This window comes from Chionomys nivalis, chromosome X (genome assembly GCF_950005125.1).
Source record: "Chionomys nivalis chromosome X, mChiNiv1.1, whole genome shotgun sequence".
Lineage (NCBI taxonomy): Eukaryota > Metazoa > Chordata > Mammalia > Rodentia > Cricetidae > Chionomys > Chionomys nivalis.
The window spans coordinates 44,778,263-44,795,366 of record NC_080112.1 but is presented as its reverse complement, the minus strand read 5'-3'; the positions used below and the strand labels follow the sequence as shown (position 1 = coordinate 44,795,366).

The 17,104-nt window shown below is 41.1% G+C and overlaps 1 protein-coding gene across 1 annotated transcript; it reads right to left on the bottom strand.

Moving 5' to 3' along the window:
* Positions 1 to 3,343: 3,343 nt before the first annotated feature.
* LOC130868351 (ubiquitin-conjugating enzyme E2 L3-like) lies at positions 3,344 to 8,248 on the bottom strand. The gene is made up of 3 exons (XM_057760604.1): positions 7,813 to 8,248; positions 7,620 to 7,746; positions 3,344 to 3,383 (listed from the first exon to the last, which is right to left on the bottom strand). The coding sequence occupies exons 1-3, from the start codon at positions 8,246 to 8,248 to the stop codon at positions 3,344 to 3,346; spliced, it is 603 nt and encodes a 200-aa protein (XP_057616587.1).
* Between the last annotated feature and the right edge of the window lie 8,856 nt (positions 8,249 to 17,104).

Below are 17,104 nucleotides of genomic sequence, written 5' to 3'. Positions count from 1 at the left end.
CACATGTCCTTGTGCACAATTGAGCATCCTTTGGATATAAACCCAAAAGTGGTATTACTGGGTCTTGAGGTAGGTTGTTTCATAATTTTCTGAGAAATAACCACACTGACATCCAAAAGAGCTGTAGCACCTTGCACTCCCATCAGCAATGCAGAAGTGTTCCCTTTACCCCACAGCCTCTCCAGCATAAGTTGTTATTAGTGTTTTTTTTTTTTAATCTTGGCCATTCTTACAGGTGTAAGACGGAATCTTGGAGTTGTTTTGATTTGCATTTCTCTGATGACTAAGAATGTTGAACATTTCTTTAAGTGTCTTTCAGCCATCTTAGATTCCTCTGTTCAGAGTTCTCTGTTTAGGTCTGTACTCCATTTTTTATTGGATTATTTGTTCTTTTGATGACCAATCACACAGTTTCTTTATGCTGATAACAGGTACAAGGCTCTCTCTGAAGCTTTTCCCACTGCTCTCACTGCAGTCACCTGGATCTAGCCCACTATATACTTTCCCGCAGAAATCCCCAATGTTGCAGAAGGATGGAATGGACTTAGTGCAACCATCATACTTAATAATGCAAGTGCAATAGCCATCTATTGGAATGATACAGAATGGGCGCATAAACTTGTTGACGCACACATGCTTATAATCCCAAGAACATACCAATCAGAATGGGTTACATACACCCGTGAACTTGTGGTACTGGACCTATAACCAATAAGTCCATTACCATTGTTAACCTATCTAAAACTCATTGTTGTGATACACAAGGTATATGCCACATTCAAATCTTTTATACTACCAATGTTTTGTTAGCCTTTGATTGCCTGTACCACATAAGCTAGAAAACTCTTATGTACAGATTTTGGGTAATCATTTACAATCTGCATCCTACTGCTTTGGTTTCTTACTGGCCTGGAACTTAACAAGCAGATGAGGTTAGCTTGCTGGCTAGTGAATCCCAGGGAACCACTTATTTCTCCTATCAAGAGCTGGGTTTACAAGAATGTACTCTAAGCCTAGATTTTTCTTTTTTGGTGTGTGTGTGTGTGTGCATGCACATACATTTTGAAACAGGGTCTTAATATGTAGCTTCATATGGCCGAGAACTCACATTGTAAAGCAGGTTGGCCTTGAAGGTACAAAGAGCCACCTGTCTCTGCTCAGAGTGCTGAGGTTAAAGGTATGCACCACCATGCCTGACTTTGTTTGGAGGGTTGTTTTGTTTTGTTTTAAAGGGTGGTTCTGGAAGCTGGGTGGTGGTGGCACAAGTCTTTAATCCCAGTACACAGGACACAGCGGCAGGTGAATCTTTGAGTTTGAGGCCAGCCTGGTTTAGGAGCACATTCCAAGACAGTCAGAGCTACACAAAGAAACCCTGTCCCAGAAAAACAAAATAAAAAAATAGGGGGAGGGGTGTTTTGGAATCAAACTGAGGTTGCAAGTAATTTACCAAGTGAGCTCTTCTAAAGGTTTTTATTGCTTAAAATGTTTCTTTTATTAAAATTAAGACATTTTATAGAATACCATCATAATATATTTAGAACTGTGTTTATTGTTTGCTTGTGTCTTTGGCTACAGTAGGTATCGAATGGGGAAATGGAAATTATTTGTATGAGATATATATATGATTAAAACTTCTTCGTGTGTGTGTGTATGTGTGTGTGTCTAGATTCAGAAAAGCAATAAGAACAAATGGTGGCTTGTTTGGACAACTTCTGACAGAATTTGGCATTTTATTACAAATTTGAATGTGAATGAAATAACATCCATTGTCACTTTTCTGCCAATGAAGAGAAAGAAGTAGAAATGCAGGCCCAGTGCTCTGACCATCCTGGGCACATGGACGTCTCCAGAAACCTGCCCCATGCACACCTAGAACTAAAAGCATAGTTCATTTATGCACCACAGGAACCAAACACTTGGAAAACTAAATAGTGTTACTCTGCCTGAGAGGACCTGTTTCCCTTGTTTATAGGCAAAACCCAGAACTCTCTTCCAAGCCTATGAGCCCTAGGTAGCCCTAAAGTTAAAGAACTAAGATTAAAGCAGAAAGCAAGACAATCTTCTCCACAGGCTCTAGACCCCTAGTGAAAAGAGTTGGTGAACATAGGCAGTCAGGCAAACAGCTTCCTCAGGGCATCACTACTGCTTCAAGGACAGTCCCACTTGCCTTGAAAAGATATTAACATTCAAATCTTGACAAAGTTCATTTGATAAGTTCTAAGGTCAAATTTTATTTCCACAAAAAAAGGCAGTGGAAACAATATAAAACACATTAAAAGGATATTACTGAGTGGGCTTCAAGTGGGCCTTGACCTTGGAAAGGCTGAATCCAGAGGGAGGAAAAAGCCGTCCTGTTCCTGGGTTGCACCTGCAGCTGCTCTGAGGAAGGGGCAGCTGGTTACAAAGCAGAAGCCACCAATGCTGATCCCACAAGATGCAAACCATGCGGAGAACAGTGGTGGCCTACTGTGCTGAGGATTAGGGGGGCTCCTTGGCACATCTCAGCAGAGCTTGGTGGTGGAGAAGCTTGAGATTTCAAAAGAATATTCTGGCTTTTTCCTTGACCTGGGATAAACAGCAGGTCGTCTACCACAGCTGCAGGGAGGGCTGCTGACTGGAGAGAAATTCATCACACAAGTTCAAGGCATTCTCTGCTGGCAGACCCTCCCTCTAACGTCACCACAAACCTGGTATTGCAAGGTTCTCTGCAAAGAAAGCCTGACCACAGGTTCAGAGCATGGGGTCTGCCCGTTGAGTCTGTCACTTGTGGAAACACTTTGCTAAGATTTTATGTAAAAGCAGCTTCCCTCTGCACAGACATTCTTTTTTTTTTGGGGGGGGGGTGATATTGTTTTATAATCTTTTGTAAGTACATTACTAAGATGGCATTAGGGGACTTGAGCTATCACCCACAAGCAGTGTGGCACAGAAGGGCTGCTGCTTCTATGGGGAGCTGGGGCCTTAGTCCGTGGAAGTGGAATTGAAATAGAAGAAGGCAATGGGAGAGGGAATCACAGCTTTTTTTTTTTTTTAAACCTTTTGGGCTAACTGTAACTTTGAGTCTGGACAGGAAAAGAAATGGCATTCTTTCGAAGTAGACTAAAGCAGTGATTTTTAAAACAAAGCAAGCAGAACTAGAGCATCTGAATTTTTTAACCCTTCTTTTCAGGTTACCTAGACCACTTTTGATTAAGAAAACTATAGAAAGTTAGTAACTGCCACAGACAGACACCAGGTGGTGACACGTGTCAATTTTCCACAGAATCCTGCTTTGCAGGGTATCTGAATGCATTGCTCAGGGGCTCTGCTGAAACTTGCTGGAATCAATCACCGATAGCAGATTTTAGTCCACAGGTCGCTTCTCCCCTATTTCTTTGTAAACTCTTCAGCATTCTTAAAGAATTTTTTACGGTCCTTAGAGTAATCAGTGTCAAAAGAATATTCTGGCTTTTGCCTTGACCTGGGATAAACAGCAGGTCGTCTACCACAGCTGCAGGGAGGGCTGCTGACTAGAGAGAAATTCATCACACAAGTTCAAGGCATTCTCTGCTGGCAGACCCTCCCTCTAACGTCACCACAAACCTGGTATTGCAGGGTTCTCTGCAAAGAAAGCCTGACCACAGGTTCAGAGCATGGGGTCTGCCCGTTGAGTCTGTCACTTGTGGAAACACTTTGCTAAGATTTTATGTAAAAGCAGCTTCCCTCTGCACAGACATTCTTTTTTTTTGGGGGGGGTTGATATTGTTTTATAATCTTTTGTAAGTACATTACTAACATGGCATTAGGGGACTTGAGCTATCACCCACAGGCAGTGTGGCACAGAAGGGCTGCTGCTTCTATGGGGAGCTGGGGCCTTAGTCTGTGGAAGTGGAATTGAAATAGAAGAAGGCAATGGGAGAGGGAATCAGTTTTTTATTATTGTTATTATTATTATTATTAAAACTTTCTGCCTCCTCCCCACCTTTGCCTCCCATTTCCCTCCCCGTCCCCTGTTCCCCTCCCCCTCCCTCTCCAGTCCAAAGAGCAGTCAGGGTTCCCTGCCCTGTGGGAAGTCCAAGGTCCTCCCCCCTCCATCCAGGTCTAGGAAGGTGAGCACCCAAACAGCCTAGGCTCCCACAAATCCAGTACATGCAGTAGGATCAAAACCCAGTGCCCTTGTCCTTGGCTTCTCATCAGCCCTCATTGTCTGCCATGTTCAGAGAGTCCAGTTTTATCCCATGCTTTTTTAGACCCAGTCCAGCTGGCCTTGGTGAGTTCCCAATAGATCAGTTCCACTGTCACAGTGTGTGGGTACACCCCTCGCGGTCCTGACTTCCTTGCTCATGTTCTCCCTCCTTCTGCTCCTCATTTGGACCATGGAAGCACAGTCCAGTGCTCCAATGTGGGTCTCTGTCTCTATCTCCTTCCATTGCCAGATGAAGGTTCTATGATGATATGCAAGATATTCATCAGTATGACTATAGGGTAGGGCCATTTCAGGTTCCCTCTCCTCAGCTGCCCAAGGAACTAGCTGGAGACATCTCCATGGACACCTGGGAACCCCTCTAGGGTAAAATCTCTTGCCAACTCTAAAATTGGCTCCCTTAATTAAGATATATACTTCCCTGCTCCCATATCTACCCTTCCTTTATCCCGACCATCCCATTCCCCCAAGTTCTTCCCACCCTCCCCTTCTCACTTTTCTCTCCCCATCTCCCCTTTCCCCCATCCCACCACACCCCCAGTTCCCAGTTTTTGCCCCGCAATCTTGTCTACTTACAATATCCAGGAGGATAACTATATGATTTTTTAATTTATTTATTTATTTAATTATTAAAGATTTCTGCCTCCTCCCCGCCACCGCCTCCCATTTTCCTTCCCCTCCCCCAATCAAGTCCCCCTCCCTCATCAGCCTGAAGATGACTTCCCTGTGGGAAGTCCAAGGACCTCCCACCTCCTTCCAGGTCTAGTAAGGTGAGCATCCAAACTGCCTAGGCTTCCACAAAGCCAGTACGTGCAGTAGGATCAAAACCCAGTGCCATTGTTCTTGACTTCTCAGCAGTCCTCATTGTCTGCTATGTTCAGTGAGTCCGGTATTATCCCATGCTTTTTTAGACCCAGTCCAGCTGGCCTTGGTGAGTTCCCGATAGATCATCCCCATTGTCTCGGTATGTGGGTGCACCCCTCGCGGTCCCTGAGTTCCTTGCTCGTGCTCTCTCTCCTTCTGCTCCTGATTTGGACCTTGGGATTTTAGTCCATTGCTCCAATGTGGGTCACTGTCTCTGTCTCCTTTCATCGCCTGATGAAGGTTAATATCCAGGAGGATGTCTATATGTTTTTCTTTGGGTTCACCTTCTTATTTAGCTTCTCTAGGATCACGAATTATAGGCTCAATGTCCTTTATTTATGGTTAGAAACCAATTATGAGTGAGTACATCCCATGTTCCTCTTTTTGGGTCGGGCTTACCTCACTCAGGATAGTGTTTTTTATTTCCATCCATTTGCATGCAAAATTCAAGATGTCATTGTTTTTTGCCGCTGAGTAGTACTCTAATATGTATATATTCCACACTTTCTTCATCCATTCTTCCATTGAGGGGCATCTAGGCTGTTTCCAGGTTCTGGCTATTACACACAATGCTGCTATGAACATAGTTGAACAAATGCTTTTGTAATATGATAGGGCATCTCTTGGGTATATTCCCAAGAGTGATATTGCTGGGTCCTGGGGTAGGTTGATCCCGAATTTCCTGAGAAATCGCCACACTGATTTCCAAAGTGGTTGCGCAAGTTTGCATTCCCACCAGCAATGGATGAGTGTACCCCTTCCTCCACAACCTCTCCAGCAAAGGCTATCATTGCTGTTTTTGATTTTAGCCATTCTGAAAGGTGTAAGATGGTATCTCAAAGTTGTTTTGATTTGCATTTCCCTGATCGCTAAGGAAGTTGAGCATGACCTTAAGTGTCTTTTAAGCCATCCCACTAAAATCAGGAACACGACAAGGCTGTCCACTCTCTCCATACCTCTTCAATATAGTGCTTGAAGTTCTAGCAATAGCAATAAGACAACATAAGGGGATTCGTATTGGAAAGGAAGAAGTTAAACTTTCGTTATTTGCAGATGATATGATAGCACACATAAGCAACCCAAAAAACTCTACCAAAGAACTCCTACAGCTGATAAACACCTTTAGTAATGTAGCAGGATACAAGATCAACTCAAAAAAAAAAAAAAAAAAACAGTTGCCCTCCTATACACTAAGGATAAGGAAGGAGAGGGAAATCAGAGAAGCATCACCTTTCACGATAGCCACAAATAGCATAAAATATCTTGGGGTAACTCTGACCAAGGAAGTGAAAGATCTATTTGACAAGAACTTTAAGTCTTTGAAGAAAGAATTTGAAGAGGACACCAGAAAATGGAACGATCTCCCTTGCTCTTGGATTGAGAGGATCAACATAGTAAAAATGGCAATTCTACCAAAAGCAATCTATAGATTCAATGCAATCCCCATCAAAATCCCATCAAATTGTTCACAAACCTTGATAGGACAATAATCAACTTTATATGGAAGAACAAAAAACCCAGGATAGCCAAAACAATCTTATACAATAAAGGAACGTCTGGAGGCATTACCATCCCTGACTTCAAACTCTATTACAGAGCTACAATATTGAAAACAGCTTGGTATTGGCATAAAAACCGAGAAGTCGACCAATGGAATCGAATAGAAGACCCGGACTTTAACCCACAAACCTATGAACACCTGATTTTCGATAAAGGAGGTAAAAGTATACAATGGAAAAAAGAGAGCATCTTCAACAAATTGTGCTGGCAGAACTGGAAGTCAATCTGTAGAAGAATGAAAATAGATCCATATCTATCACCATGCACAAAACTCAAGTCCAAATGGATTAAAGACCTCAATATCAGTCTGAACACAACTGAACCTGATAGAAGAGAAAGTGGGCACAGGAGACCACTTCCTACGTATAACCCCAGCAGCACATACATTAAGAGCAACATTGAATAAATGGGACCTCCTGAAACTGAGAAGTTTCTGTAAAGCAAAGGACACTGTCACTAAGACAAAAAGGCAACCCACTGACTGGGAGAAGATCTTCACCAACCCTGCAACAGACAAAGGTCTGATCTCCAAAATATATAAAGAACTCAAGAAACTAGACTTTAAAATGCTAATCAATCCAATTAAAAAAAATGGGACACTGAACTGAACAGAGAATTCTCAACAGAAGAAGTTCAAATGGCCAACAGCTTTTTTTTTAAAAAAACCTTTTGGGCTAACTGTAACTCTGAGTCTGGACAGGAAAAGAAATGGCATTCTTTCGAAGTAGACTAAAGCAGCGATTTTTAAAACAAAGCAAGCAGAACTAGAGCATCTGAATTTTTTAACCCTTCTTTTCAGGTTACCTAGACCACTTTTGATTAAGAAAACTATAGAAAGTTAGTAACTGCCACAGACAGACACCAGGTGGTGACACGTGTCAATTTTCCACAGAGTCCTGCTTTGCAGGGTATCTGAACGCATTGCTCAGGGGCTCTGCTGAAACTTTCTGGAATCAATCACCGATGGCAGATTTTAGTCCACAGGTCATTTCTCCCCTATTTCTTTGTAAACTCTTCAGCATTCTTACAGAATTTTTTACGGTCCTTAGAGTAATCAGTGTCAAAAGAATATTCTGGCTTTTGCCTTGACCTGGGATAAACAGCAGGTCGTCTACCACAGCTGCAGGGAGGGCTGCTGACTAGAGAGAAATTCATCACACAAGTTCAAGGCATTCTCTGTTGGCAGACCCTCCCTCCAACGTCACCACAAACCTGGTATTGCAGGGTTCTCTGCAAAGAAAGCCTGACCACAGGTTCAGAGGATGGGATCTGCCCGTTGAGTGAGTGCTCAGGCTGGGGGTCGTTCACCAGTGCTATGAGGGACTGGATTACTTGGTTGGTTTTGATGGCTGGCTTCCAGTTTTCAGCACTAATTACCAGCAAACAGACCTGTCCCTTCTCATCAATGTTAGGGTGGTAGATCTTGGTTTGAAATGTGATCTTGGGTGGTTTGAATGGATACTCTGCTGAAAAGCTGATTTCAATTCTGAAGGCCCTGTTATCATATGGAGAGTTGTCAGGAAAAATAAGGCCTTGCCAAGTCAATAAATTAGCTTTATCAAGCTGGATGTTATGGAACTTTTTCATTCCACATTTGCTGATCTCTTCAAGCTTCTTCATCAGCCTCCTGCTGGCCGCCATCTTGGATCTGATCTAAAACTTCTTACATGGAGGAAAATTGCTGGATATTAAACCAGGGTCTTGTCCAGAATCTCCCCTCAGCCTATGAAAAAACTTTGAAACATTTTTCATCCCTTGTAAAACCCCTAAATTTTAGATATGTCATACATATTACCTGGGCATTAATTTTTGTCTGATCTTGAATTCAGCTATGAGCAAAATGATGCTTAATTCAAGTCTAAAATCAAACAGAATCAGAAATGGCCATGAGGCTAGTAGGAGAGCTCTTGCCCAGAATGTAAAGCCCGGAGTATCATCTCAAGCCCCACAGCTAAAGAGAAAGTTGCTGCAAGCCTAATTGGTCAGCCATCCCTTCACAAGTGACTTATCAGAACCAAGGGATCTGATAAAGGCTAAACCAAAAGGCAAGGCTTTTTGGCATTATTGCTTTGTAAATAAAGTGGCTGTCCTTTGCTGTAGGTTTTTCGCTGTAGCTAACTTTCTTTCTGTTACATATTTGGGAATTAATTCCTTCAGTTCAGAACTGTTTAGTGAAAACAGTTTCCTACTGATTAGGCCTTTGTTCCTCTCTCCTAGGTAAGTACAAAGATCTGCCTTCCTGCAATTATCTTTATCAGCAGGCATTTGGTCAGTGCTTAGGGTTCAGGCAATAGAGAATTTCATTTAAGACATACACAGATCTCCAAGGACATAGAACCTGCCCAAATTGATGTTCTGGTTTTACCCCACTTAAAAGATTCTTAACTCCTTACATTCACTTTCACCTCAGCTTACTGATGATTTTAGTTCCAGACTCTCAAGGACAACAGAAGGGAGAATTAACTGCAAACCAGAGAAAGACCCACAACACCCACGATCAGAGCAGCTGATAACAGCGTAGCCCAGAACTGATAATTTGGAGGTCTGGGTCTCTGCTTCACTTACAGCAGGAAGTTTACCTCCAGACCTATGCCTGTAGAAACTGTAGCATCTGGTGTATATGCTATCTGATCAAGAGCTATCAGCATCACCCAGGTTGCCTGGTTACCTCACAGCCTCTGTGCTTGCTGCAAGAAAATAAGTGGTGTGTTCATTTAAACAATCAATGGGCTGTTGATAATTTTACTGAAAATAAACCTTTTAGCTCTTACTAACCACCTAAAAATGTAACATAGCTCAACTAACATTCCCTTCTAGAACCCTCTGATGATTTCATTCATTTCTTAACTAACTTTCTCCATTAAGGAGTTCATTGGATGGGTACTAGCTACTCCCACCGATCTCTCTCTCTCTCTCTCTCTCTCTCTCTCTCTCTCTCTCTCTCTCTCTGTGTGTGTGTGTGTGTGTGTGTGTATAAAAACTCTTATCTGATTTTCTATGGGGCAAAAGAATTCTGGCACTGGAACCTGCTAGGGCTGGGAAATTGCTGGTTTTAAGGATATATATGACTGGAAACGTTTGTAACAAGTGGAACAATATAGAACAATGTAGAAAAAGGACTGATAAGAAATGATGGATTGAAGAGAGAAGAATAAAAAGCATGGATAGACACAGAACCTGTTCTGAGTAGGCTTCTTTACCCTCAGATTTTTGCCCTCTTTAGCTCATCCTGGTGTCTTTAATGGAACCCTAAACGGAGATCTTAAAGGCTAGAACTTTAAGGCTCACATTAGAAAATGACTTTACACTAAATCCTAACTGATTACATACCATACTTAACATCTGAAATGATTGAGAACCTGTGCCTAGGGGAAACAGATACTTCAAAATAAATTATGAAACCATTCATGGAACTTATTAGAAAAAAATCTGCATGCTACATAAGACATTAGCCATGATAACTACAGAACTCCGGAGTTAGAATGATTAAAAACAATTAAAAATAAAAAATTATAAAAGGAGAGACGACTCTGTGGTTAAGAGCAAACTGCTCTTCCAGAGGATGTGGTTTCTATCCTCAGCAGCCACATGGTGGCGCACAACTGTCTGAAATGCCAAATTGGAGGGTGTCTGCTGCCATCTCTTGGCCTTCTTGGACACTGGTCATGCCCATGTGCACATGGTACAAAATACCCATATCCATAAAATTTTAAATCAAATCAAAATAAATAAAAAGAAGAAGACCTAGAGTCATACTATTAAAGGAAAATGATTGCAGGGGGAATTTGATGCTATTTTATCTTATCGCATTATAAGGTACATACTCAAAAAACTTTTTACAGCTTAAAAAGGGAATATATAATATTAGATAGTAAAAACAATAGTGCTTGGGAAAATATCTCAGTGTTAAAGCACTTGATTAGCATGGATATGAATTTGGATTTGATCCCAGCACTGCGAACACTCTACAAGAAATGGAAATACAAATTTCATTAAAACGAGACAGAAAAATCTATTTATATCAAATTCATTAATTAAATCAGATTTTTTAGGTAATGCTAGGGAATAAACTCAGGGAAAACTTATTTCACTCAGATGAGTTATTTTTATTTAGACTTTACTACTCAGAATTCAAATAGTGGGCTGGAGAAGTGATCCTGGTGATAATGTTTGTCTAGTATGTATGGGTCCTGAGTTTGAGTCTCAGTAGCAACACTGCCCCATAATACCTATGTAGGAGGAGGCTGCTTGTTCGTCCTGGTTGCCCAGAACCAAAATAATCACACAAAAACCATATTATTTAAATTACTGCTTGGCCCATTAGCTCTAACTTCTTATTGGCTAACTCTTACACCTCAATTTAACCCATTTCTATTAATCTGTGCATCACCACAAGGTCATGGCCTACCAGCAAAGTTTCAGTGCATCTGTCTTCAGCAGTGGTGGCTTCATGGCGTCCCTCTCTGACTCTGCCTTTCTTCTTCCCAGCATACAGCCTAACTTTCCCCACCTACCTAAGTTCTGCCCTATCAACAGGCCAAGGCAGTTTCTTTATTCATCAATGGTAATCACAGCACACAGAGGGGACTCTCCCACATTATACCTACACACACACACACACACACACACACAAGACAGGAAGAAAGAATCAATCAATTTCCTGTCTGAAGAAACGAAAACTTCAAAAGCTTGGGCAGGCTGTGCTACACCTACACTTCCCACCTGTCCAGAATCAAGGGCATCACTTGTGCCTAGGAAGACAGCCTGACCCTGCATCTACTCTGCCCCCGCCAAAATAATCATTAGCCTTTGGCCCAGCACTCATAGGCTTTGAGACTTCAGAACAAGTTATCAAACTTCAGAAGGATAGTTTCCTCTTTACTAAGATATGTTGTCTGAATGACCCCAGGTTCTTCCCCAGTGTGGAAGGCCTGGATTTAACTTGGCATTTAACACTCTGCATTAGAGAAGCAATGCATTCTGAGAAGCATAGGCATCAGCATGACTGACATTAGAGGCCAGCTTGTCTACCTGAGAAGACTAAGTGGCATTACTCATGGGGACTCAGATGCAGGCTCTGTTTTCGTGTAAGTGGCAGGAGTGGTGGCAGTTGTGGTGTCCTCTAGGGAGCCGGAAATCCTGCTAGATGCTTACACACTGGTAGTAGGTGCTGGCTATGCTTGCTTACCTAGGACACTGCCTTCAGCTTCCTCACCAATCTTGGCAAATCAAAGGTTAAGAAAATAGTAGTGCTCTGATTAAAAATCATGTACGTGGCCATCAAGAAACTCCAACACATGTACCAGCATTGCCTCTATTTCCCTCCACAAAATAAAATTGAAAGAGAGTGAAGAAACAACTCATAATGTACATTAACACTGAAAAAGACTTTTCTATTATTACATCAATTGAAATTTGGAGTTATATTTATACATTTATGGAATCAGAGTAACTTTCAGCCTGAAAAGAGATAACATAAAAATGAAATGATTTCAACAGTTTATAAATATTTTATAAGGAAAATTAATTTGCCTTAGAAAATATACATAATACCGTTTGGTACCTGTAGCATTCAATGTAAACAATTTTAGCTTACAATTTAATTGTGATGCTGAGGTGGTATGTTCAGAAAGTTATTCCTGGAAAGATTTAATTTTCTTTTATTTTCAAGACAGGGTTTCTTTGTGTAGACTTGGCTCTCCTGGAACTAGCTCTGTAGATCAGGACGATCTCAAACTCTGCCTGCCTCTGCTTCCCGAGTCTGGATTAAAGGTGTGTGGTACCACCACCTGGCTTGCTTCACTACTCTCTTCTGTTTGTTCAGAAAGGATGGGAAACTACAGGGGCTAACCCAATCCTCCTCTGGAGATGTTCTGTTGCTTTTGACTTGCCATCTTCATCCAGCTTTATGGTTTGATTAGTTTATTCTATAACCCTCAACTTTCTCATGACACACAAAACTTCTCAGTAAGGCATTTTATGCATTGAAGTTTACCCCAGAAAGAGACTGGTGGTCTTTGGCTGTTCACTGGATATACAGTCAGAATAAAGTCATACATACATACATATGCATCAAAGGCAGCTGCCATGTTGGTGCCAAAATTGAGCCTAGATTCTCTGGAAGAACAGCCAGTGTTCTTAAGCACTGAGCAATGTCTCCAGCCTCAACAAGCAGGCTTTAAAATCTTATTTTGCAGTCAGATCTGGTGGCGCATGCCTTTTTACATGCCTTTAGTACCAGGTGGAACTCTGAGAGTTCAAGGCAAGCTTGGTCGGCATAGTGAGTATCAGGACAGCCAGAGCTATGTAGAAAGACAATACCTCCAAAAAAATTATTTTTTTTTAAAAAAAATCTTATTTTGGAGGTAAAAATGGGATATTTTTGTCCTGACCAATTCTTAACCTTTCTGTTGAATACTTTTATAAAAGAATTTATAAATATAAAAGAATTTATAAATGTATTTGTGTGAAATTTTTGCCCTTCTTGCATTCAATTAACTCTTCTGCACAAAAGGTCAACATGAAAATTTAAAAAACAAACAAGATTGAGAGACTTCAAGTTATAATTTCTATATGGGCACACCAAATTTATTATAGCAGAAAAAATAAAAGCCTAAGGCTTAGGGAGATGTGGAGAGATGAAGTAGACATGAAGCAAAAACCATTCTTAAATGTCCTCCTTCTGGAAGGTGAAAGTCAACATTGCCATTAAAGTTTTTGTGGGTACTTGGAACTCAAATGCATTGTTGAGTCTCTTTCCAATCAGTAAGAAAGATAATAAGATGGGGGAGGGCTCCTACTTCTATGAGAATTTGTGGTTTGCCTGCTTGTATATCTGTGTGAGGGTGCTATATCCCTTGGAACTTGAGTTACAGACATTTGTGAGCTGCCATGTGGGTCCTGGGAATTGAACCTGGGTCCTCTGGAAGAGCAGCCAGCACTCTTAACTACTGAGCTGTCTTTCTAGTCCTAGACTCCTATTATTGACTTTCCCACAAAACACTTTTCTCCCACCAAATTTTTTAAAACTGACTGCTTGAGACAGTCTTCTGAAACCAGGGTGTCAACTAAACTATTCAGAATGCAATAGGAGAGGAGAAGAAGGTGGAAAGTGCCATAATGGCAGGCCACACTGGGATGGCAGTAACCAACTCCCTGACTACAGATGTCCTGATATGGTGAGGATGAGAGAAAGGAACGACAGTAAGGTTATGAGATGTAAAGAAGTGAGTGGAAGGAAATAAAATACATAAAGAGGAAGCGGAGCAAATGGTCCAGCAAGGCCCCTCATGGGACCCTTGCAACCAGAGACAGAGATGGGTTCTAGGATGTCTAACTACGAGATCTAAAACACTTTTTGAAGGAAGAATCAACTACCTGTTGATTCTTGTTGTTTCTTGTTGGTTTTCCTTTATTTGAACAGCATGTTTGACCTGACCAATGGGAGTCTCATGCCCACCCACAATCCAACAGAAGGGAAAATAAGCTTTCAAAAACCTGGGTTTACTGAAGGGAAGGACAATGAAATCTATTAAGAGAAAGTTTATGTCTTTTTAGGAGGTATCACATACTGTAATATTCAGTAGCACACACAGATTGTTTATATTAAAATCCAACAGCTACTTCTGGTGGCTCTACCCGGAATGCTTTAAGTCTTAACATTAGCACAGCACAAAATGGTTTCCAATGTTTTTATGTGGCCTTTCTAGATATGAACCTCTGTTTCAACTTTCCTGTCTCATCAATTTCTGTCTCTAGAGCTCAATCTACTAAGACATTCCAGACTGTCTTATCCATGAACTATTTTATTTGGATTTTTCATTCCTCTACTTCTTACACCAACAACTTATTTCTCTCCAACTTTCTTATGAATGAAGGGTAACTTTGAGTTTGAGGCCAGCCTGATTTACAGAGCAAGTTTCATGACAGCCAGAGCTATACAGAGAAACCCTGTCTCAAAACAAAGAATGAAGGATAAAAGAAAGCAAACTTTTTTTTAATGTTTCGAACAGAAATATATTCTCAGAAGAATGCACAAAAGCACAGATTAACGCTACTGTGGGAGCTGCTTCCCTTCTCCTTCCCCTTCCTCTTCCTCACTCCTCTGGATGCCAGGTAGAACACAGTTGAAAGAAATTACAAGCAATGATCGACTCAACATAATTAATCCAATTACGTGAACAGCTGCACTGGGTAGGATTAAGATACTGTAGACATAGTATTTGCTCAGTGTGGCTCTTGAGTGTACCAGAGAGGCCTGTTTCAGGGATGTAAGGACTTAGCACATGCAGGAGGCATATTTTTCCTGTTTGCTGGATTTAGGGTTAAAGTCACCCAGATGGCTACCACTCAGTGCCTGGGCAAGACTCATCAGTGCTATTTACAAAGGCTTCTTCTGCTGCCTCGTTGTTCACTTTTGTTCCCATTGTTGCTTAGCTGGTTTTGCATACCATTCTTTGAGCTCAGTGGTTATCAACTTTTCTCATGTTGTGATGACCCCCCAACAATATTATTATTTTCATTGCTATTTCATAACTACAATTTTGCTACTATTATGAATCATAATGTCAGTAACTGACATGCAGGGATATAATGTGCAACACCTAAAGGGGCTGTGACCCCATTTCAAAACAGCTGTTCTAGCTCCTTTGTTGCTTTTTCCTTTGACTTTGCTTCTTACAATCTTAAAGGTAGAGATTACACTACTGAAGACAAGACACACAACTAAAGAGACTGTAGTAAGTCTTAATATTGAAGACTCTCATTTCAGATGTGTTATGAAATATTCCTTTACACTGTGTGAAGATGTGTCACTTTGATTGGTTTAATAAAAAGCTAAATGGCTAATAGCTAGACAGGAGGCATAGCAGGAACTTCTTGGCAGAGAGAGCTCTGGAAGAAGAAAGGGGTATTGTGAGCTGCATGCAGAGGGAGCAAGACAGGCAGGAGGAGAGGTAAAAGCCACGAGTCATGTGGCAATATGTAGATGAATAAAAATGAGTTAAGTTATAAGAGCTAGTGGGACAAGCCTAAGCTATAGGCCAAGCTTTCATAATTGACAATAAGTCTCCGTGTCATTATTTGTTAACTGGAAGCCCAAAGAAAAAGCCTCCTACACAGGTATGAAAAGTATCTTCCAGCAATGTAAAAGATACAAACCTGAGCCTTTCGGTTATCTTCTATATCAGATTCACAAGCTGGTACCATAGCCTCAAGAGCATGAAGAACAAGGAGCCTCCTTCTTAAGTTATCAACTAGATGAGTGTCTGGTGGGCAGTGGACATGTTTTCTTTTTATCAGCATGAATCACCTTCAGAGTTAAAATTAAATTCACGTAAAAAATTTTCTAAGATTTTTATTGCTGTGATGAAACATTATACTTGGGGAGGGAAGGGTTTATTTTAGCTTATGATACCATATTACAGTTCATCACTGAAGGCAATCGGGACCAAGAACTCATGCAGGGCAGAAACCTGGAGACAGGAGCTGATGCCAAGGTCATGGAGGAGTGCTGCTTACTGGCTTGTTGGCCAAGGCTTGCTCAGCCTGCTTTCTTATAGAATAGAGGACTACCAGCCCAGGGGTTGCTCCACATAGGAGACTGGGCCGACCCACACCAATAACTAATTTAAAAACTGTCCTGCAGGACTACCTATAGTCCCTTCTTATGGTGGAATTTTCTTAATTGAGGTACCCTCCACTGTGATGACTTTAGCTTGTGTTAAGTAGACATAAGGCTACAAAGCATTTTATAAATGAAATAAGACTGCATTTTGACCTGTTATCATATGAATTCTAGACCCAATCTATGCCTGTTAGTATATATAACTCATGTTCATATATCAAGTTATATATTTATTGGACAAGCACTGCAACCACATGTGTCAGTAGTGGGATATGTATTTCATATGCTTTAATCCTGAATTCAGATAATTCAATTTAACACAGAAACTGAAACTCAGAAAGGTTAATAATTTGACCAAAACTCCATACTTCAACTGAAGTAGAATATTTAAAAGGTCTATAAATCTTTAAAGCTCAACAATAAACCAAGCAGTGGTGTCACACACTTTTAATCCCAGCACTCGGGAGGCAGAAGCAGGCAGATCTCTGTGAGTTCAAGGCCAGCCTGGTCTAAGTGAGTTCCAGGACAGGATCCAAAGGTACACAGAGGGTTGGAGAGATGGCTCAGAGGTTAAGAGCACTGGCTGTTTTTCCAGAGGTCCTGAGTTCAATTCCCAGCAACCACATGGTGGCTCACAACCATCTGTAATGAGATCTCGTGCCCTCTTCTGGCCTGTAGGCAACATGCGGGCAGAACACTGTATACTTAATAAATAAATAAAATCATGAAAAAAAGGTATACAGAGAAACTCTGTCTCGAAAAAAAGTTCAAGAATATAGTCTTATTCCCTTGCTCTAGTCCATGTCCTATTCCAGAGCTTGATGGGTTTTTTTTATTTTATTAAGGCTTCATACATCTATATTATATGTTGA

Bases quoted from the DNA above. Each gene is read 5' to 3' on its own strand.
- LOC130868351 (XM_057760604.1), bottom strand. From the start codon at position 8,248: ATGGCGGCCAGCAGGAGGCTGATGAAGAAGCTTGAAGAGATCAGCAAA. The intron at 7,747-7,812 runs GTGACGTTGGAG...ATTTCTCTCTAG, and splicing joins CCTGCAATACCAGGTTTGTG to TCAGCAGCCCTCCCTGCAGC. The intron at 3,384-7,619 runs GTTTACAAAGAA...AGAATGCTGAAG, and splicing joins TTCTGTAAGAATGCTGAAGA to AGTTTACAAAGAAATAGGGG.